The 25,384-nt window shown below is 32.0% G+C and overlaps 2 protein-coding genes across 7 annotated transcripts in view; one reads left to right on the plus strand and one right to left on the minus strand.

The window, feature by feature from the left end:
• Nucleotides 1–25,384, minus strand: part of LOC126772352 (solute carrier family 12 member 6) — a 337,172-nt gene that overhangs the window by 224,784 nt on the left and 87,004 nt on the right. The gene's annotated exons all lie outside the window — the stretch shown is intronic.
• On the plus strand, nt 564–10,367 carry LOC126772551 (monocarboxylate transporter 1-like). 2 transcript variants are annotated; one of them, XM_050492961.1, is made up of 8 exons: nt 564–797; nt 1,778–1,904; nt 4,307–4,561; nt 4,630–4,750; nt 5,729–5,876; nt 6,191–6,335; nt 7,611–7,802; nt 9,975–10,367. In XM_050492961.1, exons 1-8 carry the CDS (start codon nt 702–704, stop codon nt 10,118–10,120), a joined length of 1,230 nt encoding a protein of 409 aa, XP_050348918.1. In that variant the 5' UTR covers nt 564–701; the 3' UTR covers nt 10,121–10,367. The 2 variants fall into 2 exon arrangements, with proteins under 2 accessions (XP_050348918.1, XP_050348912.1); XM_050492955.1 differs by having other exon boundaries at nt 4,163–4,561; nt 9,975–10,365.

The raw sequence follows: 25,384 nt of genomic DNA on the forward strand, positions 1-25,384 counted from the left end.
ACTCAAATAAAAATTTCTTTATTCAATATAGCACTTACTTATTAATAGTAATAGAAAAACAACCACCGATTCGAAAAGACCTGAGAAGCCTGAGACCGACAAATTAAAGTCAGCGAGGTTTTATTTTTGTTTGTATAAACCGACCATCGGTACAGCATGTGGAATAAGCTCCATGCTTTTTCCTCAAGTGGAGACAAGGCCTTTGTCCATCTTAAAAATTTATAAAATACCTTTTTCAAGTCCATTAGTTGGCTTAGAACCTAAATGATAGGAAAAAAGAAACATTAAAATGGTAACAATTCCTAATATTGTACAAATAAACATAAACATTTTATTTATTTAACATTGAGAAAAAACCAGTAAGCAATAATAATGAATTAATCATAATTAATTATTATCATTATATTGTTTGATTCATGATTTAAATAAGAGAAAATAATGAATTCATTAACAATATGACTACAATAAAATTAATAAAACTAAATTTTATGATAAGAAACAAAATAGCGATAATATACAACTAGCGAAATGATTATAAAATGCACTAGCGTTATAGATACGGACGAACAAAGAGTCTTATCGGTGTTATGAATACACAGTTCATTTAGTATGTACTGTCACGTATAGACTTTTATCTAAAGTATCCGGTAGTTTAGTCTGTCTGTGGCAATAGCAAAGGAACAACGGAACTATTTATAAGAATGAATACAAAAAATGATTCAGAGAAAAGTGTAAAATGTGCTTCGGATAGAGATAAATGGGGATATGTTGTGTGTTTTGGTACTGTTATTATATTTGTAAGTACATACTCTTGATTTTAAACTTAATTCTTAAGTATCGGTTTCATTAAATTTAGATTTTATTATTGTAAATTATAATGAAGTGTATCATTAAAAAATGTATTAACTGATATCTTTCTTCGTTTATCTAGCTCAGAAACTACAATAAATCGTTGTTATCATTTAATACGAAGACCTTGATTGTACTCTTTGCAATATACCGCAAATATTTGTTAGATATGAATAAAATTGTAATCACAATAAATAATGAATAGCAAAACAACTTATTCTGAAACCTAATAGGGCGTTCAAACGTGATAACATCTTGTATTACATAAAAAATCCTATGTTTGTATATTGTATTAAATATTAATAACCTAACATTTGTAAGTAAATTAAATATTAATTTGTTATATAATGAGATATTTTAATAAATTAATTCCTTCTTTTATGCATACGCCTTTCAATCATAGTGACAAATACATAGATATGTTTAAAATACAGATTAAATAAAACAGAAATGAATAACGAATATATATTATTTAATTTTGTTAATAAGGTGAACTCATATCGGAACTAGTAATGTTTGCTGTAATCGGTGTTAAATACATATTAATACGTATTATACTATTAAAATTTTACATATCTTTAAGCAGTTTAACTATTCCAGTTGTATCTAAAATTACAATAGCTATAACTTTGTAATATATCTATAGATTGTGCTTATTTTGTTGTGCTGACCTTCAGTGTTTTATACACGTGAATAATGAAGAGTCCAAGAACGACAGTACAACATTCAAAATATTGTAGCAAAAATCGATCACGAACTAAAAAATGATATACAAAAACAATGCGCAAAAAATCTGTTGAATTTTCTTACACATATCGTTATTATATATAAATACTTATAAATAAATATTAAAATTTGAATACGTCTTAAATAACAGTATATTACAGAACAAATTCAGTAGCTGTGTTGTAATATTTTTTATTTCTAGGTCGCTGGCATCGGTCACGTGAACTCTTTTGGCTTAATATACAAAGATTTCATAATTGAGACAAATTCAAATACCAAATCACTAACAACTGCTCACGGGGTATTTTCTATGATGTTAGCTATAGGAGGTATGTGAACATGATGTATATTTATATTATACCAAAATACGAAAATAAAGCTTGATGATGAATAAAGTAAAAAGTAAGATATGTTCAGGGGGTCACCTGTAAATATCTCACTGCTGGGCTAAAGCCTCCTACTCTTTTGAGAAGAAGGTTTGGTGCTTGTTTCACCAGTCGGCCGCAATATATGTTTTATTTTTTATTTATTTTTATATTCGCCGGGAGGGCAAATGACTCTACTCCACCTGATGGTAAGTGGTAGTAGAGTCCAAACGCGACGACGGCCAGTACAGACGGGAAAAACGTTCTGCACTAGCCGCCTTCACCTTGCCGGCCCGCAAGATGCCTCTTCACGCCTCCTTTGAAGGAACCCGGGTTGTAATAGGAGGGGAACACGTGACCTGGTAAGGAATTCCATTTTTTGGAAGTGCGACAAAGAAAGGAGTTGCCAAATTTCAATGTTCGCGATGGAATTGATGTCACAGTTAGGCGGTGACATCGAGAACCAGCTCGCGTGGACTTAAGAAGGAAGGGGGAAGCAGGAATTAGAGAGAATAATTCCTCAGAGCACTCGCCGTGATACAGTTGATAGAAAGCGCTCAGTGCTGCTATCTCACGACGCAATTGTAAAGGTTCAAGGGTGTTTGTGACCAAAACCGACATATACTCGTTTCCTCACGATGTTGTTCTTTATCGTCAAGCGAGAGATAAATAATGAAAAATAATTCAGTTTAATGCCAAGAAAACACAGGTATGCGTTCTCACAGTGAAAAAGTCAGCATTTTCCCCTCTTCCCTCCCTCTGTGGTACTCCGCTGGTGATACAAAGCAAAATTGCCATGCTGGGTATTGACGTTCGCTGCGACCTTAGTCCAAGGGATTACATCGAGGCTGTTATAAAAACAGCTTCACGGAAACTCGGAGTTCTGACCAAGGTGTGGCGTGAAACGCCACAACAACTGTGCCTGCTGGCACCTTTGGGATGGCTCCGCTAAGTACCTACTGGAGGCCTTGGACCGGTTGCAGCGACGTGCCGTACGCATTATTGGCGACGTAAAGGTCACAAACACCCTTGAACCTTTACAATTGCATCGTGCGATAGCAGCACTGAGCGCTTTCTATCGACTATATCACGGCGAGTGCTCTGAGGAATTATTCTCTCTAATTCCTGCTTCCCCTTTCCTTCTTAAGTCCACGCGAGCTGGTTCTCGATGTCACCGCCTAACTGTGACATCAATTCCATCGCGAACAAAGAAATTTGGCAACTCCTTTCTTTGTCGCACTTCCAAAAAATGGAATTCCTTACCAGCTCACGTGTTCCTCTCCTCTTACAACTCGGGTTCCTTCAAACGAGGCGTGAAGAGGCATCTTGCGGGCCGGCAATGCGAAGGTGGCCAGTGCGGAACGTTTTTCCCGTCTGTACTGGCCGTCGTCGCGTTTGGACTCTACTACCGCTTACCATCAGGTGGAGTAGAGTTATTTGCCCTCCCGGCGAATATAAAAAAAAAAAAAAATAGACACAGACACATAAAAATTCAGTAGTGCTTCCAGGGCTTGTGCCCGCAAATTACGGTAAAGTGCCATTTCGACTCTGTTTGAAGACAATAATTATTTTTTTACCAAAAATACTTTTGCCATTTCTCTTTGACTGATAGTGAAACTTATATTAAAATCGAATAGGACAAAAATAGTATTTATGATTTCATCCTTTTTTCTGTAAAGGTTACCTATTAAAAATTTTACAAATAAAGTATCAACAATATTAAACATCATTGGTGGTAGAGCTTTGTGCAAGCTCGTCTGGGTAGGTACCTCCCACTCATTAGATATTCTACCGCAAAACAGAAGTACTTGGTATTGTTGTGTTCCGGTTTGAAGGGTGAGTAAGCCAGTATAATTACAGGCACAAGGGACACAATATCTTAGTTCCCAAGGTTGGTGGCACATTGGTGATGTAAGTGATGGTTAACATTTCTTACAATGCCAATGTCTATGGGCGTTGGTGACCACTTATGATCAGGTGGCCCATATTCTCGTCCGCCTTCCTATTCTATAATAAAAAAAACTAAACAAACATTATTTGAATTAATATAAAAATTTGTTTTTCTGCCCATTTTATTGAATCAAAACTTAACGCACCTAAAGCGGCCAAATTTCATATAACACTCGCGCGCAGCATACCCGCTCCTCTTATAAATCCCGCATCGCAATCTAATGATATTTATATCTAATTATTAATTGCATTATCCCTCCTGTTTCTTTTAGGTTTAACTTTGAACGTGATGTCTAAAAACTATGCTTTAAGACTTGGAGGATTTATCGGAGCCCTCTTCATGACGATGGGCTCATTTTTAACAATATTAATAACAAGTGTTAATCAACTTCCTTTCACGTTTGGATTACTTCAAGGATTCGGTTTTGGAATGATAGTTCCTGTTTGTTACTCAACCTTAAATCATTATTTTGTGAAGAAGAGAACTCAAGTGATGAGTTTAATAAAAGCGACACAAGGAGTCATTTTAATTTGGTATCCTCAGCTTATCAAAGTGATATTATCAAAGTATGGATTCAGAGCAACCTTACTCATAATAAGTGGAATATCCTTGCACACTTTCCCAGGAATGTCTGCGATGGTAACGAATATTAAGAAAACACGAACAGCAAGTATTTTTATCTCATGTAAATTGATAAATATATTTAAAACGTATTATATCGCTGTTGTTTTCTTACAGAGGATCTAGAAGCAAAGAAAGAGAGAGATGAAAATGTTGACTTACTACATGATCATAAAAGGAGTCGAGACTCGAATGAAAATAAAACGTTTGATAAGAAAGTGTCAATAACCATAGTGGGGTATGACATTTGTTTTTAAGTATAACCGACTTTGACGAATGAAGTTATATATACACGCACAATTGTTGATAGGGTTTTGTGCAAGCTCGTCTGGGTAGGTACTACCCACTCATCAGATAATCTACCGCAAAACAGCAGTACTTGGTATTGTTGTCTTCCAGTTTGAAGGGTGAGTGAGCCAGTGCAATTACAGGAACAAGGGACACAACATCTTGGTTCCCAATGTTAGTGGCGGATTGGTGATGAATGCGATGGTTAACATTTCTTACAGTGCCAATGTCTATGGGCGTTGGTGACCACTTACCATTAGGTGGCCCATATGCTTGCCCGCCTACCTATACTATAAAAAATGCAATGTGTAATAGTAAGTGGTCATTTTATTAGCGTTGTTAGAAATATTAACCATTCTGTGCCTGTAATTTTACTAGCTCACTAACCTTTAAAACCAGAACGTAGCAATATTAATTAGTTCCGTTTAGTACTAAAATAAAAGTAGATGCTTACCCAGACACGTTTTTCATAAATTCTGTACGACAAAGTTGATCATGTCAAATTTACGTCATCTATTGAATCTGTGTATTGTTTCTATCTCTTTCTTGTCTTCTTCATCTGACGTGACATTGGTTAAATAATTGTGAACTACAGCAAATACACGTTACTTTAAATGATACCAATTTTTTTAATATAACGTTTCCATTTAATCTTTATACTGGAAATATAATTAAGTACACTCGGTTTTATCAGCACTTTGTTTGCAAAATTTAACTCTGATTTAACTTGTGGAACTGGTTTAAAAGTTCAAAGCAAAATTTGAATATCACATACTGTCAAAAGTAAAATGGAGTTAAATAATGTTTTAAAAAATCATTTTATTCTTTACCGTATTATATGAATTAATTCCATAGATTTATTAAATTGAACTATTTGACTTCGCAAATTAACTTAATTATGCAAACAATGACATAATTTATTTTTTAGGAATAGTCTCATGGATATTTTAAATGTAAGAACTTTAAAAGATCCTGTTTTCTGCAATATATGTATTGGGCAGAGTTTTGTTAATTTCTCTGATTTAATATTTTTCATCTTACAACCGATGCTTTTATATGAATATGGATTCGATACGGTAAGTACTCGTTCAGTATTTAACAATACACGTCTTATGAGAACCGAATGGAACAGGGGAGAGAACACGAGGATTTTTAACAAAGATCACAGGTTTAAATTTAGTCAAGCAGTGTGTTTCTTAATTCATTTAATTGCTAGACAAAAGGGAAAACATGGCGAGGAAACCTGCAAAAAGAGGACAACATGCTTACATTGCGTTAACAACATCGTGATGAAATTCGTTTCAGAAGATAAAGACAAAGATATATACGAGTGAAATAAAATTAATAAATTATTATTATTTTTTCAAATTTATTTAAAAATTTATTTCAGAATGAAGTAGCGGCGTGTATATCAATCAGCGCTGGCGCTGATGTCGCAGGTCGTTTTGGTTTGGCATTATTAAGCAGTATCGTCATTATTAACACAAGATTACTCTTCTTCGTAGCTACTTTTCTTACTTTAACAGCTAGAATAGGTCTGGCTATATTTATTTATTTATCTTCCTAAGACTGTTATAAATATTGCCCATAAACCAATATTATTCTATGCGATACATTTATGACGTCTCTAATTTTATGTACTTATGTATTATAGTGAAAATGTTTACACTTTAAGAGGTATTTCTGTGGCATATTCAAGTCGTTCTAGATCAGCGTCAGTTATAATAAATTATGCAAGAGTAAGCAATTATTCAAATGCGTTCAAGTATTAAAATCTATATATATGTATAGTTCATAATTATAATGAATACTTTAAGCGAAACTATGTTTACAAATATTAGAGATCAAAATGTAATATTTTGGTTTAGAATTTAATGCCAACTTTTCAATGTAACTAATATTAAGTTTAATTAAGAGAATGCTTTACCGTAATCCGCAACAACTTGTAAATGTCCCACTGCTGGGCTAAAGGCCTCATCTCCCTTTTTTGAGGAGGAGGTTTGAAGCATATTTCACCACGCTACTCCAGTGCGGGTTGGTGGAATACACATGTGGCAGAATTTCAGTGAAATTAGACACATGCAGGTTTACTCACGATGTTTTTCGTCACCGTAAAGCCCGAGATGAATTATAATCACAAATTAAGCACATGAAAATTCAGTGGTGTTTGCCCGGGTTTGAACCCAATATCTTCGGTTAAGATTAACGCGTTCTTACCACTGGGCTATCTCGGCTCAGTGCATTACACCAATGCGAATTTCAAACACAAAAATATACTTTTAATTAAGTGGGCTTTTTTGAAGTCGTCACTTTACAACATTAAATTTAACGTAAAGCTACCACCGTCTTTTTTTTATGTTTTAGACAAGCGGACGAGCAAATAAGGCACCCGATGGTAAGTGGTCACCACCGCCCATAGACATTGGCAATGTAAAAAATAATAACCATTACTTACATTGCCGATGCGCCACGAACTACGGGAATTGAGATGTTATGTAAGGGACAAAGGGTGCCTGTAGTTACACTGGGTCACTCCACCTTCAAACTGGAACACACCAATACTAAGTATTGCCGTTTAGCGTTAGAATATCTGATGAGTAGGTCGTACCCACCTAAACGGGCCAAAGCCCTACCACCGGGTAATGTAGATTCTACTGAGAACAACTTACAAGTAACTCGTTATTAATATTTTTCATCAATTTTAAAATGTCATAATTATATATTATATTTTGTACAAGATAATATACCATATTTATGTTATTATGAGTTTTAATTTCTTCATCAGTAAATGTAAATTTATCTTGTTTCAGTGATTCTTCATGTTCGCCAATTTGTATGGGTTGCTATTGTGACGAGTTTTTTGGGTATACTTCGTGCATGGCTGCACGTAACTAGCCCGCTCGTCATCTCGAACCACGTAACCAGTAAAGATTTCACAGGAGCATACGCACTATTTATGCTTGCCACTGGCTTAGTAAATATCATCTTTTCTCCAATTATTGGTATGTTATAAATTTTATCTTATTAAGAAATCATAACTTACAACGGTTGTTGACTTTTATATTCAAGTATTTAAGTTAAAGTGACAATCGGTTAATGTTCCATTGCTAGGCTAAGGCCTCCTCTCTTTTTGAGTAGAAAATTTGGTACTCATTCCAACATTTTCACATTAGAATATTTTTAACCGTCACATGCAGATTTCCCCAGGTGTTCCCTTTGAAAGCTATGCACGGGACAAAATATAATTATAAACGGCTGTATTTATAAATGTTATTTAGAGGATAAGATAAATAAAGTTGTCTCTTGTACAAATGCAACATCAATAAATAAAGCCATAATTTTATAATTATTTATATTATATTTAAAATATAATTGGATACAATAAGAGTTTAAACATAAACCTTTTAACTAAAATAGTAATAAAGTAATAAAATATTCCCTAAATACTTGTATCAATATTGTCACATATTGTATGGAATTGTTCCCAACGTGCTGTTTTTAATCTCGACATACAACTCCACTGCTAAATTAAATGTCAGTTCTGCGGCACAAGTGCTAAAACTAAAATGAAACTGTCTAAAAACTTTACAAATTAAAATCCTTTTCCACAAATTGCCACTGTGACCTTAATCTTGTGAGCCTTAATTTTTGAACGATGTCTCTACAAAATGCTAATGTAAATAAAACAACATTGCCCCTTTAATAGTAGATAAAAAAGTTTCCGTTGAAACGAGTTTTTCTTGCGATATTTTTTATTATTTTATGGCACATCATATGGATAAAATATCTTATTAAAGTAACACAAAATAAATCTAAATAAGGTGGTAATAAAAAGTAGGTCTTATCGCTTAAAGCGACATGTCACCGACAACTGTTGGTACAAAAAAATGTTAAAAAAAAGATATAATAAATTAAGTAATTTAATGTAAGACATTATTGTATATAAAACGTACAAGTACAATTAAAATTCAAAAGTAAAAAATCAAGTTGAAATTAAAACAAGCAAACATATAACTCATGATAACAAACTACATATATTAAATCACATATTCAAAACAATTATGAAGCACATGATTGAACTTGTTACTTTAAATATATTAAAAAAAACTACGAATTCAATTTACCGCAATATATTTTAAAAATAGAACATTAATTGAAATTCACGATAATCTCAAAATCTCGTGACCTCATATATTTTATATTCTCGAAAACAATTTGAAATCGAATTTGGGATTTAGGAGACTACACAGCTCATTCCTATAATCCAAGATTGAAAACTTGCTGGAAAATATGTGTTCTTGCATGAATTCAATTTTCTAGCGCATATTGCTACACGCGGCGTATTTTTAGATTGAAGTGTTTATTCATGGTAAAGTGGGGCATTTCTAGATGTTTCCATTCCGACAGACATGTAAAAATATTTGTTTGTTGAATAGACTTATATCTACTCCAACAAATACGAATAAAATAACGAAGCAGATTGAATAAAATATCTGAAATCTAATACAAGATATAGAGGTCGAGCATAGAATAAGTTTCTTCGACGATATAGAAAAAAATTAAACTGTTTAATATTGTATTCGTATTATAATAAGATAACAAAGATTGAATAAACGGTAATTCAGGGATTTTTCTCGAATATTTTTATAAATTTCTATTTAAGTTAAGTGACCTTACATGGAGTTCACGATATTCCCAAAGACTTTATAAACAGTTTTTATAATATATCGAGAAAATACTTTTCGTATGTATACGATATAAGAATACCTTTACATAAATAGGCAAAATCAAATCAGTTCAGTAACTTTTTGTTCATTGTTTTTGATTTATTTTTGTTTGACGAGCTTCAGTATTATCAATAAGAACTTTTTGGAAATAAGTGTAAAAAATGTTCGAAGATTCATATATATTTTTCTCAAAATTTCGAGCACTGAGCGGCCACTAGTAAATATAGAGAAATCTATGATGAAGGCCATCTCAAAGTCGAAATCAAACTTACATATTGATCGTTAAAAACCTACTAAGAATCGGTATTAAATTCAACGAGATTATCCTTATTTATATTAAAAATTGTTATTTACAATGCATTTACATCATACATGGGCTATTGTTTTTAAGGTCATTAAAATATTTTTAATTATTTGATTAAGATGAATTTATATTATCTGTTTCAGGGATGCTGAAAGATGTGTATCAAGATTACACACCAGCGTTCTATGCTTTGACCATATGCTGTCTGCCATGTTTATTATTATGGTCTCTAGAATATTGTATATATAAAAATAAACAACACAAATCAATTGAAATTGAAACTATATAAGTCTTCGTATAAAACTACTATATAATCATATTAAAAATATATATAATTATATTACTAACTAGTTGATTAAATTATTAGTATTGGTTACTAGGAAACTCAATAAATTTTTCGAGATAAAATTGTATAGTACCGAATTTATGCCGAATAATTCATTAGAATATTAATATATCTGTACATAGGCGTTACTATAAGCCCTAGAAGCTTATCTTATTTAATACGATGTCTATTAAATATATCATGTGTGTGTAAATAATACGATTTTGTAATTATAATATTTATGACTATATTAAATTATAAAAAAAACCTTTTTTAGTCTTTCTTTATTATTATTATATTTTAACCGTATTTATTTATGTTAAATATGGGTGGTATTATGTAAAATTTAACCCTATTATATATATATATTTGAATATTGTAATAATGCTAAATCTACTGAAACAATTTAGAATTTTATTATTAATTAAAATCAAGGGATAACGTATAAAGCTATGATCCCTTAACTTTCAGATCACATTTGACGATAGGACCTATTCATTTATATTTTCAAAATATACCATTGATGTTTGTTATGTAATCCATTTAATTGATTGACCTCCAGATTCTTAAAATATGATTGAATTCAGATAACTAATTAGACTTTAGTTTGCGTGGACATAGATTAATAGCAATTGATGAGCATTTTGTAGGCATACTGGCAGTATCACCTGATGGTAAGTGGTCACTATCGCTCAATGCCAATGAAAGAAATGCAACAATGCGCTACCAACCTGGGGAACTAAGATGTTATGTCACTTGTGCCTGTAGGTACACTAACGCACACACCTTTAAAGTCCTTAAATAATACTATATAATATGTGATGAGTGGGCGGGTAACTACCCAGACTGGCATGCACAAAGCTCTACCACCAACTTTGAAACAAATTACCCTTTCAAAAACGATGTTAGACTTATTTATAAAAACTAAATTCTAGATTCAAGACTCTAAATTTAAATTTCATTATTAACACATTACAAGAGTTATCGCATAATAAAGTACAAATTGTGTTAATTATAAACGACAAACTGAGCTAAAATTCGATCACCAGAAGTATAGACTCGTAATTATACTCAGGGTCACTGTGAGTAGAGCGTTTGAGGTCGAGTGGGGTGTCTGAAGAGTAGTTACCAGGCCTTGGGTCTTGGTCACATCTTATTAATTTTACAAATTTAATTATCGTTTTTTATACTTTGAGATGCAATATTTAAACCTTAAATGATCAACGCTTACATTTGCGAAATAATTTTAATACCCAAGTCGTAATAGTCTATAAAAGATAATGTTATACATTTTACTTATACATTTATATATTAAATTGGTAAATAAAAAAAAAAACAAAATACTTTCCAGCCAGCGCTATTCGGTAAAATCTATGATTTGAATTTTCGATGTATTCACATGTAAATCTTAAAAGTAAAAAATCTTAAGTAAAAAAAAAGATTAGAAAGTATCTCTAAGAGCCTACTTGGAAAGTAAAATTTGATTTTGATCTAAATTTGAAATTTGCAATAATATAAAATATAACTTCTTATACATGAGTTATTCTTTTTGTAAAGATTGATCGAATTAAAATAACGATATACAAAGGATCGGACACAATTATTTATCTGTGTGTTGTCCGCGCAAAATAAAATGTAACGACTATTAAAATTAACAGAATTATATTTTTTGTCGGTATATCAGTTGTGTCATTATTTTATTAAATTTAATTTTACAGATGATGTTATGTAAGTATATCGTGACAAGAAACAATTTACCCTTGTTAAGGGAAACCTACCATAAATCTTCTATTTATACGGAACACGCAGATCAAGCACTTTATGATAAATTATTGGTCTTGGCTTGGTCGCTTTGTTTGGAGATACTAGTAATATGAGGTAAAAAGTCTTTAGTGTGATTTTTTATGACACATATATGGACCCCAATGAATGACTACCACTAGCAAATAACGAAGTTTCCTTATTTAAACCATATTCAGTTTCATCAGTTTAAAAATTTTGTTCTCAAGATATTTATCTTAAACTTTTCGTGGTAGCTTCATAGGATTGGTAGGGTGTATGATGAGGAGTGCATGATTGTTTAAAGTATTTTTTTATATCTTACGTAGCCACTGCACTTGAGCTAATACGACTTATGAACACGTATCATTCAGCTGATATGCCAAATATTTATCACTATGATTTATCTATACAAGAAACTGTTTTCGTTACAATCATAGGAAGATGCTATATACATACGGTCGTTCGGGGTAACCGAGCGCAATGTGTATATAAGTATGCGCACTGCCCGTATCTCATGATCGGGGCACGGGGGATGGGGTGATTGTTTAGGCCAATCTTATTTGTGGTCGGTTGCCGTTTTTATTTGCGACATTGACATCCTCCTTCATTGCCAAGTGCCGTTGAATGTAAAAAGTTATTTTTTTATTTAATCTACGATTTCATATTTTATAGAAGCAGTTATTGTGGCTCTGGGAATGTACTTTTCTTTGATTATTTAATTAACAACATTGGATATATTCAAATAAGATCTTAAGTTAGTATAAGTGGATGGAGGCGCAAATCGCTTGTGTGCGCGAGCATACGCTCTCCTTTGCACGACTCTCGACGGGGCAACATTCGTGATATAGCTAAATACTTTTTTTTCGCTGGAAAAACGCATTTACACGTTTCCCCCACATGAAGTGAAGGTATGTGGGGCTCGCCGACGCTGAAGGCGCCGGAATACCCACTAAAAAACCAGCGGTACCCATACCGTCTTTTCGGGGGACGCCACGGGATCGCTTGCGCATACTACCGTGACGTCCCGACGGTAGGCCCGGCTTTGCAGGCCTCCAAATTCTAAAGGGTTCTCCGGAGATATAGCTAAATACTTAGCAAGACGCCTGTCTTATCACGTTGTTCGTCTTCATGAATAATGATAATCTCTACTTTAGTACATGACAAAATCTAGTCAGTCAGATGTTTTTGTATTTGAATCTTCTCTTAAATCCAGTATAGATTGCTATTTATTTCCAACCGTTATGTGGTGTAATTAAATATAATAAATCATAAATTAACATAAAAATGCAAGCAACGTGCATTCAATTTACAATATACACGATATATACTTAAATAATTATATAAAATTACCTTCGTGTGGATTTTGTACATAGAGATCTCGTTTTCCTATAGGCGGGGGTTTAATTTATTAAAACGTGCCAATTAACTTATATGTTAATTTGGAATATTCTTGACTCCAAATTTAATTATACTTTAATCGCCTAAAATTTCATTGTAAGGTATTAGGTACTAAACATGTCAGTTATTAGCAGTAATCATGTAAAAAAATCCTTTTGTTGAATATCTGCTTAAATACACATATTTGTTAAAAAAGATAGCAACTCACGTTTACGACGCATATAACTATTATTTAATCTTTAAATATAATATTTGAAATAATTATCATACAAATGGTTATATGAAAAAAAAAACTATTGTTTTTGGAACTAAGTAATCGTATTTATATAATGCTTGCAGATATTTCTATCAAGATCTTCGATGACGATACACATGATTTTTGAAGAATGTGTAGTTTTTACGTGTATATAATGAAGCGTTACCCCAAAGTTTATAAGACATTAAATTATAAAAATAAAAAAAATATACTTATATATAATATACGAGTAGTCGTTGATAAGGGGGCATCCAATGGCCATTAATACTTGGCCTGATATTTCGTAAGTGCAAATCCGGCTATGTCAAATATGGACTTCAAAACGTGGTCACCGCACACTTACGGTCTGTATATTAAAGCCGAACGTGATGACATAAATTCTAATAAATCGGTCAATTTTCGAAGTTATAACGTCGAATAAAACGACATTTTGCTTCATTTGACGTTTCTGCACGAACGCTGAAAATTATATGAATTCGAGGGATATTTATATTTTATATTTATATTTTATATTTATATAAACATAAGTTTATATAATAATATAACGATAGTTGTTATAATTATAATAGTGATTATTTTACTAAATAGAAAAGCTTAGTATAGTTCTAAGTATTGTTGACCAATCCTTTGTAATGTTGTTATCAAACAAACGGATGCTGGAAATTTTGTACAAAAAAAATATACATAATATATTTTTATTTATATTATACTAATTTCATCGAAATTCTGCCACATGTGTATTCTACCAACCCGCACTGGAGCAGCGTGGTGGAATAAGCTCCAAACCTTCTCCTCAAAAAAGGCAGAGGAGGCCTTAGCCCAGCAGTGGGACATTTACAGGCTGTTACTGTTATATTATATTAGCCCTATTAGATTAGTCGAGTATAGGTACAAAAAACTCTCTTGTTTTACATATTTTATATCCTCTCTTGTTTTCTGTTTAATTCGAATAATATACATAATTAAAACGATGCGCCCGGAAGAACTGTTTTCGCAGCAGCGAGTTTTCGTTTTTCAACATTTGACTTCATTTGAAATAAGACTATGAAATAAGGGCCTCTGTTATTTTCATAGAGGTCCTCAAGGCCAGCATCACGATACGGTCGGATACCATGATGGATGCTCTGACTTTGGCCAGGCGGGCTGGAAGGTACGCCCCATCGCTGAAGCACCACAGACCTTCCTGTGCTTAATTTGTGTTCATAATTCATCTTAGAGCATCACGATGGAATAAGCTGAAAACCTTTTAGCCTTTGTCAAATACTGGCACATTAAGGCGATATTATTGGTTTCCAAATCAAAATATACGTTACGTACGTTAATCCAGTAAGCTCTTATAATTATTCCAAACTTTGTTACAATTGATTTATTAGAATGAGTAATATTTATATTCTTCTTTGAATGTCTCCGCAATTTCCTTTACTGATTTCAAGACGGAGCAACAAAAAAGAGTGTCTAAATAAATAATAATAAATTTTGTATTACATTATAGCTTCAATACCAGACAAAGCACCGAACTTCAATAACGTCCTCAAGTTACGTAATAATCATAGGTTTCGGCCCTTGGTTGTTAGTTAGTATTCTATTTCAAATTTTAAAATTAAATAATTATTTAAAGTAAAATGTATAAACAGTAAACAGAGTACATAAAGTACATTTAACGGTCACTGTTCATAACTTATCTAATCAATTATTTTTTACACGGAGGAAATCTTCTAACGTGTCTCTATGGGGATGATACGGGTTTAACCTACTAAACCCTGATGTGTCCTTCCTTTGAGTGGATGTGCGTAAATGGGTCAAAAAATATTTAATAAAAAACAACTACAATGTATAACTAGAGCATTGTGTAAATTGAATATATCTAATGCATCGATTTGGTATATGTATATTTATAATGTAAACATTATTCAATTTACAAAAGTTAAATAAAATAACGAACATAAGTAAAAATGTATGTACTGTATTAAGATGAGATATAATTTGAATATATCTATTAGTACATATTCGACAAAAGCAGAATTTGGTCAAATAAACGTCTAAGATTTAATTTCAAATTTAACAAACCTATAACACAGGGCAGTGTTTAAGAAATTAAAATTTTTATCCATTTATTTTACAACAATGACAATCATCAATTATTATTTTCTTTCATATAATTTCAAGACAAAAGCTGAAATTTTATCATTAGTGTTGAAAGTGTTCAATCGAACAAGTTCAGTTCAAGCTATTGTATGGCAAACAATAGAGTTTTTTTTTAATATTGTCTATATAGAATGGAAAGCGCCACCTTCCACAGGCACAGGCAGGTCTAGCTCAGAACTCGCGATCGATAGAGCTAGCTCGCCCGGGGATTCGGCGTCAGAATAATGATTGTGTGAACATTTTTCAAAAATGAATGAATTTACACAAAGCAGTTTTTTATTTGGACCATTATTATTGTATTTTGTTATTGATTAAATAATAAATAAATAATTTTAAGATGCGATTATTTTATATGAGAGGATTTTGGAATCAACCGACCATTGTTGTATTTCACAAGTATATTTATCTAATTTAATTCGTCAATTTAACTAAAATATCTTAGGTGTTCTAATATTAAAGAATAGCCAAGTGTGTTTTATTTGTCATATTATGCCTTAATTTCAAAACAACGACATAGATATTATTATAACGAATTGAAATACGTCACGTTTTTTTTAAATGTATATATCATACACTCACTTTTTGATCGACTGAGTAGAGCCGTGCTGACGCAATGGTTAGGGACGAAAATGTTAATTAATGATTATGAGTTGAAATCCGGTAAAGCACCACTGAGTTTTCATGTTCACCTCGTGCTCGGCGTTGCCACCAATTCAAATAGGACTAGCATGGTGGTGTAAGTTTCAAACCTTCTCCTCAAAAAGGAGAGAAGGCCTTAGCCCTCCAGTGGGACATTTACGGGATATTACTTACAGTAACTAGTCAATAATTTAAACAAAATTTATCGCTCCAAAAATTATATAAAATATAATAAGAATACAATTCCATACACGGTACGGAAACGAAACTTTACTTTTTGCGTTCATTTCGTAACGTTAAACTAGAAATTTCTTAGTCGTTTTTTACAGAGCGTTATTTTAATTGCAATTATATATTACTGCTTAGTAAAGGTAACATACAACCTAACTACTACTACTAAATAACAGCAAAAACCATTTCAAAAATTTACTATAAAAATTCTATTTCATTTCGTTATTTGAAAGTTATGAATAAAATTTGTTGTAACAGCTCACGAAGTCACGCTGAGTCATAAACAGTCAGATTTTTAGGTTAAAAGTAAAGTAATCTTCATACGATGTTTCTGCTTAATTTTATTTTAAAGTCACATTTATTTTACGCGTCAGCTTTCCATTGCTACAATATAATTTTTATAAAACGTACACAACTGAAAAAAATACATCCTATGTTGCTTTACTTTAATTATTTCTATTAATTATTTATTTATTATAATTTTTTGATGTAAATGTTTATTGTGCAATTTGAATCACATCAGCTTTCTAGCGAGGATATAACTTTTATAAAAGTAACGTTTCTGAAGCTAGGAACTATTGACAAAAAATTATTACTCAATCAAGATATACAATATTCAAGTATGCTCTCAAGCACCCTTGAATTGTCGTTATACAAGATTAATTTAAATTTGACGTAACAACTGACTCAGAATGAACTTTCTACCGAAAAGAACTGTTGAGAATCTCCGAAATTACTCTTTTCCGCCGATAAAATTATAGATAATTAAATACAATTGAATTATTATTAAGGCTGTATGGAGATAAGAGAATGCTAAACGCTAAATGCTAACTATGTTTTTTATTATGTATATAATCTTCTAACGAGTAATGTGGCTTAACGGTTGTAACGGATTTTTTTTTAAGCATGAGGTTTAAATCTATTAATTGGCAAAGCTGCAAGCTGTATTATATGTATATAGTTAAATTAATCCAGTTTTTTTAATAATATTATATTTTAATATAACAAAATAGTGTTTTATGTAAACCATTAACATGCGATTTGAATTGTATGTTTTAATTTCATTTGTCATCATTATAAAGTTATGTAATCCATATTTTTAAAAGTAATTGAACTTTTATATAATTATTATAGTTTGACACAACAATATGTTATTTTAATGATTTTTTTTAGAAAACCCACGCTATATAAGTTATGGCGAATTAAAAATGCCGTCGTAAAGTAGAACGTTAAGAATATTTTGATGACTAATACTCGCTATATACTAAATAAAAATAGTCGAAAGTTGTTTTGATTCTAAGTCGGAAACTTCCACTCACATCGTCTACATATACGTATCAATGTCGTATTAATTTTAGTGTTACTGTACATTACATAAAGACAAAATTTTATAGTGATATTGTATTGGTACATAGCCATTTACTACAGGTTTTATAAACTTTGGTTTCTTTTATACGCTTATAAATATTTCATATTTTACTAAAGATTTCCATCGAGGCAAACAGTCAAATACAGCATTTATTTAAATAATTAAGCTCAAGGCTAAAGCTAGGGTAGGTACGGTTTTAATATCTTCATATTTCGTATATTAAAATTGTTGATGTTTGCGCATAATTTTTTGTTAAATTGTTTCAAAAATCTCCATTTTTTTTCTCAATCTTTTCCTTTTCTTTTTCACTAATAACTCACAAAAATAGTTGCATCGTATTTCTATAACATATATGAACAGTTTAAAAAAAAATACGTAGATTCTGCATCAAATTAGTACTATATTTTAAACTTTGTTGGATCGCAAAAAAACGTTTTTTACTTAATATATGTAACGCAATGTCATGCTTTGACAGATCAGTTAATAGTTCCAATTTTGAAATATAATTAATTTTACCGTTAAATACATACAATACAGTGTTGGCGTGTTTGATCAAGATAATGTCATTACAAATTAGCAAGTTATATAATATTATTTTAAACGATTTCTTATAAACTTCTAATAATTATAATTTGTTAAAGAGACGCGATTAAACATTTAAAGCTGAGATTTTCTAGTGGATAAACAATGCGGTTATTTATTAACGCAGGTTCTAAACTATCTAACTAAGATTTACCAAGATTTACAAAATCAATTACGGGACTATTATTATCAATACTGCAGTCCACTTACATCGCGTTCCTTACTCTTAACGTCATTATCAGGCTACCTGTCTCAAGTTTGAACAACTTCGAATACCCCTATCAGTAAAATAAGGCTACTTAACTAAACTTTTGTCAGCTTGACGATTGGGATTAGTTGATGGTGTTTAACGGCTTTGTTCATAATAAGCTATGTCATATTAGATTTAGTGTCACTCGAGTCATTTATTTATCTAAAATAGTATAAGCGTGGGCGCTTATAAGACGAACACATAGGAAAAAGGTAATTAAATATTATATTTATTTATAATCTTTCATTCAAAAAAATAAATACATATGTGTGCGGGACCTGGCGATTTCTTTTAAGCTATTTTTAGGTAAGAACATTTATACCTGCACATATATACAAATAACTTCATAACAATACATAAACATTATATATATTATAACAAAGTATTATATAATATTATATTTAGATGTACATTACATATTAAATATTTATAATCACGTATAGGTCCAAATTTAATCGCTATAAAACTATACTATAGAATAGATGCTGTGCTCAAACTTCAGACATCCGAAATGTTGGAACCTAATTCAATAGGGGATTGCAACAATCCATTGTCAGCCTAGTGTGGGGATATTTGCATGTGCTCCAGATTACTAGCGCCATCTATTAGGTCACACGTCACTTTGTTGTATTTTAGATTTGTTTGAATTGAGTTCAAATGACCCCGATATTAGTCACCTATTGTGGACGAAGGGACCGGAAATCTGCATTGCTAGATTGTAGACAATATATTGAATTGTTCACAACTTTAAATATTATATCAAAAATAATAATATACTATACTATGATAAATAAGCCGAGATGGCCCAGTGGTAAGAACGCGTGAATCTTAACCGATGATCGTGGGTTCAAACCCGGGCAAGCACCACTGAATTTTCATGTGCTTAATTTGTGATTATAATTCATCTCGTGCTTTACGTTGAAGGAAAACATCGCGAGGAAACCTGCATGTGTCTAATTTCACTGAAATTCTGCCACATGTGAATTCTACCAACCCGCATTGGAGCAGCGTGGTGGAATAAGCTCCAAACCTTCTCATCAAAAAGAGGAGAGGAGGCCTTTAGCCCAGCAGTGGGACATTCACAGGCTGTTACGGTTATACTATGATATGGCAGGTTTGAAACATCGAAATTAGTTTTTAAAAGAATTTCTAATTAAAAATAAATAGATTTGTGTGGAGTAAAGTGGTAAATATAAGTTTCGTTACTAAAGTAACCTTTTTTCTTATTATTATGATATAATATAGCAACGATTTATATAGGTTAAAAGAAGCATAACGGTATAAGAGAGCGTCATGCCGTTTGTTGTCACATTATATGTAGAAGTCTTACCCCCGTGGCGCACCAATATAATATGTTTCATATAGCGTTGGACTTAGTAATTGTATTTAATTAACACACAAATCAACATCTTCGTTCTGTAACGGCGGTATCGGTTGACGAATCAATAGTGCTCTTACGAGCCTTCTTGAACGTTCTTTATTATTATTTATTACTTTATATACAAAGGTTTCTTAGCTTGTCCCAAATGATTGAATTGTTTTTAGAACCTTTTGAAATAAATATATTTCGTAAAGTTTTTTTGATAAAACGAAGACGTATAATAAAAATGCAATTCAATTTTTTTTTTGTTATTTAAAATCAATTAAATTTGATTTAAAAAATACAAAATAATTGCGAAAATTGCAAACAACCTTTTATAGATTCACCAATAAAATTGAGGCGATTTAGTTTTCATTAAAAATCACTGACTGTTATACTTTTAATAACTACGAGTACAAGGAACTAGTTATGAAGCTTTTGAGGCAACGCTGATTACGAAGTTTCCGATAGAACTTCCAACTTAAATTAAGCCTCTCATACGACGAGACCATTTCCCAATTACTTTAGACTGACTTACATTATAATCAAGTTAAAGTATCTGAAGGTCGAATTAAAAAAAAATTGATCATTTATAAATAAAGCTGGCATTTTTTGTGATAATTTAATATCGATATACAATACCTAATAAAAATTTGACTGCCTCGTTGATCTAGTTGCTAGATGTAAGGTCGCAGACCCGGAGGTTCTGGGTTCAATTCCCAGATCGGGCCAATAAAAAGTAATTGTGTTTTTCTGACAGAAAATTCTCAGTAACAGACCGGAGTCTTGAAGTTGGAAGTGTGTACACTCCTGTGCCTAGGAAAGCACGTAAAGCTGTTGGTCCTGCGCCTAAACTCTTTCCGGTCGTGTCGGATTGCCGTCCCCTCGGATTAAGAGAGTTAGAGAATTGAGAACTGTGTTTTCGCACACACCTGTGCACTGCAATCTCTTGCGCAGTTGGCTAACCACTCTTGAGATTAGCCGCCGTGGCCGAAATCGGTTTGGAGGACATTATTATTATTATTTATCTAACGAAAGATTTTGAATATTGATAAATACTGCTAAGTATAGTAACTCTGTCTCGCTAATTATAACCATGTTAAAATGACTGAACCGAATGCAAATAAATAGATACATAGATAGCTTAGGATATGAAAAAGGTTTAGGATATAAATTATAGGATTTACGGGATAAATAAACAAATTTAGCAAAGGAGTCACCGGAAACGGCAAGTATATTATAATTTATTTATCGATACAATATACCATACAGATAAAGAAGTTAGACCTATTTCGTCCATTCATAATTCGTACATGACCGAAAGAAATTTGAACAAATATAGGAGTAATAAAATTAGATTGATGTTCACACAAATGACTTTTATTTGTAAGCGATAAATTGTGAACAAAACATTATCGTCGAGAAATGCTTTTCATGTAAGTGGAGCAGCAGGAAAATTTGATGATCCCGCTTGGCAATGGGCCAAGTTTTGCTTCCGTACATTAACAGGAACCGTTTCTCTTGTGTTAAACACGATCTGTTAGTTTGCTTATGAGAGTGATGACGTCCCACAATATTGACAATGTTTAAAAGCAGGCTTAACTATAATAGGCTATAATCAAATTAAATACACACCTTACTACCGAACTTGATACGATGAAATGATATTCATTATGACATCTAAATACGTACTAAAACAAATAACTGTTATGTTTTTTAATTAAATATTTCATTTATTCTGATTCTAAGTAATTTAATGTAAAAAAATTATATTTTTGTTAATTTAATTTTAAACAGACATTTTTATAAAATACAAAATTAAAATAAAAAGAGTAAATTATAATTTTAATTAAATTTAATGTTTTTTTTTCAATATTAGGACTATATACGCCATCTAGTAGTTACTTAGCGAACGTACACATGTGCACGCCATCTAGTGATTCTGCTTAGAATTATTAAATTCCCCAAACTGAATCGCAACAAAGCCAGCGCTCTATTCCGAACGAAAAGAGCACTGACTTTGTTGCGATTCTAATACAACCTTTCTTGAATAGGTGGCGCTGTAACGGAATTTTAAAGATAAATCCTTTAACTTAATGATTTTATTACCTAGACGAAATCGAGTGGGTATAGAGAAGAACCTGGTTTTAATTTGGGGGAAAACTTCTTCTGTTTTAACGCAGTCAAGGTCGAGTTTAATTCTACTATTATTGCAAAACTTAAAGATACTTACTGGCAAAACTAGGAAATTCTTGACTTCACGAAGCGTTTCTGAGATATTTTAACTGAATTATGTTTTGGGTCATTTCGAAAACAATCATTAAATTTTGAATAGGAACTCTTAGAACTCACGATTTCATATACTGGGATGCGGGCAATAGTAAATAATTTTTAATCACAATATGTTCGTGGCTTCGTGTCAAAGTCAATGCAGTTTAGGTAATTTATTGTCAAAGCAATAAGAACAAAGTATACATACATTACTGAAAATGATCTAATTAGTTATATCAACCAAACTGTTATCACCTTATTCTTTTTTATTTATTATTGATCCTGCATTTGTTTAAAAAGTAAGCAACTTTACTGTATTGTTTCAATGTTACTGAATTGGTTGTCGTTTTAGTATCTTTTTAATAAACAAATTAGATACAGATATACAACAATATTTTAATAAATCATATAAAATTAAGAGCCGAGGCCACGTGATCTGAATACGTAAATCCTAACTGAAGATTCATATCGAGCTTGGCAGTGAAGAAAAACATCGTTAGGAAACCTGCCATTGTCGGATGGAAATTTGTAATATATGTATTCACCAACGCGCATTGGAGAAGCGCGGTAGAATAAGCTACATATTATAATATATAATTATATTATAAAATCTTCCCTTTAAGAGAGATATCTAAACCCAGCAGTGTGACATATACTGACTGTTACTTTAATTGATATTAACTGCGATGAAATAACACGGCACGGCATAAAAGGCACGTTAAAAATGTATTAAGTTATGAATAGCTGTTGAGAATCTATAATCTATTGTACTGTACTGTATAACAAATCATTAATATTAAATAATATGCATCGTTAAAGTAAGAATATATTATAAGCTTATTAATTACTTGTAACAGATGTTAGCTGGATTTTACTCCTATATCTTGCCTTGGTGGGCACAAAAATAATCCTTGAAATAGTAATAGATAGATAATTTTCCTTATATTTAGCTAAAATAGTTCGTATTGGACTTGAGTTATTATAGATTTAATTAGCATAGAATATTTGAACGAAATCGCCACGGAACAGAAATAACTCACGCTCAGGGATAGCATCCAAAAGGTCTCGGTCAGACATAGATTCAGATATAGCAATCAAGAAATCGATTTCAATTTAAATCCAACAACGCTCGAATCGTTAATCATATTTTTATCAAAGTCAAAACAGGAGGTTCTTTAATTCTCTTGTATATTTGTATATGTAGAAATACCACGGTAGATTTAGATGATTTTATCCCTGGTTCGATGTATATAATATATATAAAAACGGTATTTCTAATATTAGAATGCTGTATTTACATATTATAGTTGTATTAATTGATTTATAAAGCAGGTTAAATAAAAAAAAAGTAAAAACGATTCAAAAGTATCTATATCTAACCTATGTGTCACTAACGTCCCTGACTGTGTATCTTTTTTGACTATTCAAAATACCCTCAAACTCACACAGATCCCATGCGTGGCCCACAGTAGCCTGTAGTATATACGGTGTCAAGTAAGCTTATTGTGATATTTCACTAAATTTTGAAATAACAGCAAATGATCAATATTGTCTTAAACAGAACTGTACGAAGAAATCTATTCGATGTGTCTATTGCCTTTGGTTAAGGGTCGAAAACACGTCGTAACTTCACGACGCAGCGCAAGAACTTGCGAATTGGTTCATAGGTGATGTAAGTATCTTTACCTGAATCAGGGCAGTGAGTCGCCTTGCCACACGAAATCGCATCGCAGCAATTCGCACCGCATATATTTTTGTTGCGAATTCGCATCATGCCGATTTGAAGATTTGTGTTTTGACCCTAAAGTGGACTGACTCTGTGTATCTAATTTGTGATAAATTGATAACCAAATTACCGACTTCGATTATTGTATCCTTTTATTGAATGTTATAATTATTATAGTAAATGACGTATACCACTTTCTGATTATTTCAAACAATAGCTGTACAATTATGAAATATGTACGATTCTGTTAAGCTTAGTTAAGTTCTTAATTAGACATTTTAAACTACTAGGTTTCGACTAGTGATCGAAAATCGATTACAAAATCAATTATTTAAATAAGACATTTTGAGGAAATTATACAGTCAAGTTTAAATAAACTTTATTTAAGATGGCTTTCACAAGTACTTGTGAATCGTCATTTTACAATTTAAATTTCAATATAAAACTACCACAGGTTGGTAGTGTGTACTTTACTGAGAAGAACCGACAAGAAACTCAGTAGCTACGTATAATAATCTTATACGATGTGTAAATATACATGTTCCGATTTTTTTTCTAATCTTATTTCTAATTACAACATCATCATCATCGTCATCATCTCAGCCGAAAGACGTCCACTGCTGGACAAAGGCCTCCCTCAAGGAGTTTAATTTAGGCTGGTCTTGCGCTGCCCGCATCCAACGGCTTCCTGCGACTCTTTTTATGGGGAATAGCAAAGCTGCCGGGGACTAGGGGCTGTGGTTTGGTTGTAACAATTATTGGGGGAATATGTCATAATCGCCACGCTTGGCAGATGGGTTGGCAATCGCAGTAAGTTGCTCATAGTACTCAGAGAGGCTGCTGCTGCCCGTTCTCTAGTGTATATTCCCTCGGCTTTTACGCCCTCCACGGGATGAAATGCGGTGGTGATATTCGTCGCCGTCACAAAAACAAAACAAAAAAAAAATCGGCTGACAAGAAAAGGAGAAAGAGGCGTTTAACTATTTTGTCTTTGTCTATTTATATATATGGTTGATATATAATGTAATGAAAGCCGTTCATTATTATATTATTTAATTTTTTTTTTAATTTATCATATTTTAAGCTAAGCATTAAAACACAAAAGAATGAAATTCATAGTAGTCTTATCTGTCCGTGTCAATCAATGAAAGATGTGCTCGATCCAAAAGTAATTTTTCTTTATCTATTTGAAAAGATAAGGTTTTGACATCTCCGCAAT

This window comes from Nymphalis io, chromosome 1 (genome assembly GCF_905147045.1).
Source record: "Nymphalis io chromosome 1, ilAglIoxx1.1, whole genome shotgun sequence".
In the NCBI taxonomy this organism is placed as follows: domain Eukaryota; kingdom Metazoa; phylum Arthropoda; class Insecta; order Lepidoptera; family Nymphalidae; genus Nymphalis; species Nymphalis io.

Bases quoted from the DNA above. Each gene is read 5' to 3' on its own strand.
- LOC126772551 (XM_050492955.1), top strand. From the start codon at position 702: ATGAATACAAAAAATGATTCAGAGAAAAGTGTAAAATGTGCTTCGGAT. The intron at 1,905-4,162 runs GTATGTGAACAT...TGTTTCTTTTAG, and splicing joins TATGATGTTAGCTATAGGAG to GTTTAACTTTGAACGTGATG. The intron at 6,336-7,610 runs GTCTGGCTATAT...ATCTTGTTTCAG, and splicing joins TACTTTAACAGCTAGAATAG to TGATTCTTCATGTTCGCCAA.